Source organism: Buceros rhinoceros, unplaced genomic scaffold (assembly GCF_000710305.1).
Source record: "Buceros rhinoceros silvestris isolate BGI_N320 unplaced genomic scaffold, ASM71030v1 scaffold13057, whole genome shotgun sequence".
In the NCBI taxonomy this organism is placed as follows: domain Eukaryota; kingdom Metazoa; phylum Chordata; class Aves; order Bucerotiformes; family Bucerotidae; genus Buceros; species Buceros rhinoceros.
Genome location: NW_010424047.1, coordinates 27,705 through 30,789, shown reverse-complemented (window position 1 = coordinate 30,789; position 3,085 = coordinate 27,705). Strand labels below are relative to the sequence as shown.

The 3,085-nt window shown below is 39.9% G+C and overlaps 1 protein-coding gene across 1 annotated transcript in view; it reads right to left on the bottom strand.

The window, feature by feature from the left end:
- LOC104497401 (dipeptidase 2-like) overlaps positions 1 to 1,325 on the bottom strand; it is an 8,613-nt gene extending 7,288 nt beyond the window's left edge. The window contains exons 1-2 of the mRNA XM_010140646.1: positions 1,192 to 1,325; positions 334 to 460 (exon numbers count right to left, since the gene is read on the bottom strand). Coding sequence (XP_010138948.1) covers positions 334 to 460; positions 1,192 to 1,325 — 261 coding nt within the window. The remainder of the gene's footprint in view (positions 1 to 333; positions 461 to 1,191) is intronic.
- Between the last annotated feature and the right edge of the window lie 1,760 nt (positions 1,326 to 3,085).

Genomic DNA, 3,085 nt, shown 5'->3' with positions numbered 1-3,085 from the left:
CCCCCCCCCCCAAAAGGAAGAGTTACGATGCAAGGGGAGAGCATCCACTCTAGACATGATCAAAGCCTCCTGGCACTCCACAGTACATACAGGAAAGTAGATGCCAGTTTACTTTATCACAAAACAAATGCCGCTGGTTTGGTTGGGGGTACCCGGATTATAAAACACAAACTTTTGAAACAAGTATTATGGAAAAGTATCTGGGTTTTCAGTTTCACTGTTCTAAGTTTTTCAACAGGAAGAGCCAAAATCGAGGCCAAGAGCACTCTTGTGATTGGGAAGGAGGCAAACATAAAAATATGTTCTCAGATTCACAGCCATGGCAATACATACCTGCGCTCCCACATAGCCAGCCTGAAGTTTTGCAAGGTTTGTGTGAGTCACGTTGAGTTCTCTTAAGTTGACTTTACTGAGTCTGTTATGGTAAAGTATTCTCAGCCGCAGCGCGAAGTCATTGTGGCTAGAATTGAAAACAAGTAGGGCTTGTAATAAGAAATACGTTATTTCCCCTTCTAACAGAAACACTGGAATTAACTTCTTCCACTGTTGATAATTCCTTAGGCCATTAATTGCCAATAATCAGTAACATATGCTTGAAAGTCTCTCCTTTTCCAAACAAGCTTTATTTCTTAATTAGGGCAGCAAGAAACTTTTTTCGCTTCTCCCATTTTTTTAGCTGTTGTCTCTGTATTTGTTTTTCTCCCAATTGTTTCTGAAGGAATCAAAGAACTGAAATCAGCCACCGTGCTCCTTAGAAGCAAGTACTTGTGGGGGAATAATCAGTGTTTGTGTTCCCAGGTCAAAATGCACTCACCACAGACATCATTCCTTCAGGTTGTAAGGACTTTTAAGTCCCTTTTCAGGTACGATGCCTGCTTTCTAGCTCTGCACAGAAGTCATTGCTAATGAAAGATGCCATTAAATTATGGGAAGGCGACAAGGACATTATGTAAATGGAAACAATAATTAAGTGGTGAAACCTGACCAGACAAATCACAAATGCATTTAGAATAACTTGATCTTACAGTAAGTACCCGCTGAACCAAAATTCCTTCCAGATAAGTCACTGCAACAGTAACTAAGTGCTACATGCTATTAACAGCCTGTCTCTGCTGATCCAAACACACTTTAGCATTTCCTCCTTGCTGTCAAGATTCACAAAGAGGGTTTGGTTGAACACATTTTATATACCCATCAATTAAGCGTGCGGCTTGCATCAGCTCGATAGCTCGTTCTCTCATTGATTTCTCATAGCTGAATGGCACAATATCAGAGAAGAACATCAACAGCCACAGCAACTTTGTTGTACTTCTCTTAATTTCCATCTTCCTGTTTGCCAAAGCAAAAAGATGCCGGAATTATTCACTGATGACAATGAAACAGCAACATTTCCAGTCTGTGGAGACTGTAGACTTAGAGGTATAGGCAGAGCCGAAATGCCTCTCCTGCTAGTAAGGCTGGGGTGAATTCTGCAGGAGGAAAGAAAGAAAGAGATTAGTAAACAGAAGGAAAGGTAGCAGCAGAAACTGTAAAGAAGATTTTAAGATCTCTGTATATTGTGGTTTTGCACATATGAACACTCCTTAAGCTCTGCTGCTGCCACCAGCTGACTGCTGAAGGGAACCAACCCCTCAGTCAGAGCAGCAGGGTAAGCCTGACAGACCCTGGACTCCCACTTCCCAAAAAGCAGCTCCCAAAACAGCATAATCAGGTAGTTTTATCGTTACATTATCTGCTTTGTTTTGATTATTTGGGAAACCTCCCACTGAAATGATCACTGAAACTGTTTTTGAGAAATTCCAAAAAATCAGCTGCTTCTGAGTAAGCTGTCGGGTTAAAACACAAGCACGTCAGAGTCTTTTCAGAGGAAAACTACTGAAACCCACATCTCCACTCCTTAGCAAGTACAATATGCGTCAAACTTGAAAGGGCCATTTTATTTCCATTGAGGCAATAGGTATGACAACAGCATCAAGCATAATGCAAACACTTCCTACTCTTAAAATAACAGCACTTGGACAACAGCCTTTCAGGTGTCAGTTAAAAGCACTTTTACAGACAGGCCCGAAATGCCTCCTGTTCTAGGTAAATTAAATAAGATCTGCTAGGAGGTGACAATACTTTTGCAGAGAAAAGGTTGAGCTATTCCCCGCCCCCTCGCCACATTTAGACTTTCTGGCAGCATTACTTATAGAGCTGAGGAGCAGTCACCCCCTTCATTCATTGGAGCGACATCCTAATTAGCAGCATGTGTCCTCTGAATTCTTTCCAATCAAAAGTTTAGAATTCTAATACCGCAGAGCCAACGCTCAAATTTTTCCAAGACAACAGCAACAAAAAATTGACTCTTCATTTGTTTTCCACTATGAGTCAGTAAAGTTTACATTTATAAACATTCTCCTAGCAGCACAAAAGTTTGTTTTTACTGATAAAGGAAGTTGGTTTTAATCTATTTCTTATCTGCCAAGGTGAAAAACAAACAGCAAATATCCAAAATACGAGAAAAATTACAAGGCAATTCATCTTGCCTGCATACTTTGCTTCTCTTGTCTTGAAGTAAATTTTCTAAGGCAACAGGAGGTGGACATAAACCCAAGAAATGGTTTCCTGATATAAAGCCACATATCGATAAAGCCACAGATACCTCAAGGGAGATCCATAGGAGACAGCGGCACTGGAAGCAAATTCAAGCCATGCTAAGCAGTTTACCTATTGATGGCATCCTGCTCTGAATGCATTCCTTTCTTCCCCTTACTAGAGCATTTTGATTATAAAAATCAAAGCCAAAATAAGAGCAGACTTGTAACCATTGAAATGGACATTGAAATGCAGCACAGTGAAAATCATATTAGGATCCTTATATTTCCAGCCTGTATATTAAATCATTTTCCTGTCACCTGCAATATGCAGAGCGTAAATCAAAGGAAAAGTTAACTGGCTTATTTGCCCTGCCTATGGCCTGATAAAATGTAAATACATTTGTAAAAGACTAATATTTAGTAAGCCAGTGTAAGTTTGATTAAGGTGTGCAATTGAGATGTTTTGAAATAAAAATTAGTCCATTTTGCATGTTTTCTCTAAATCA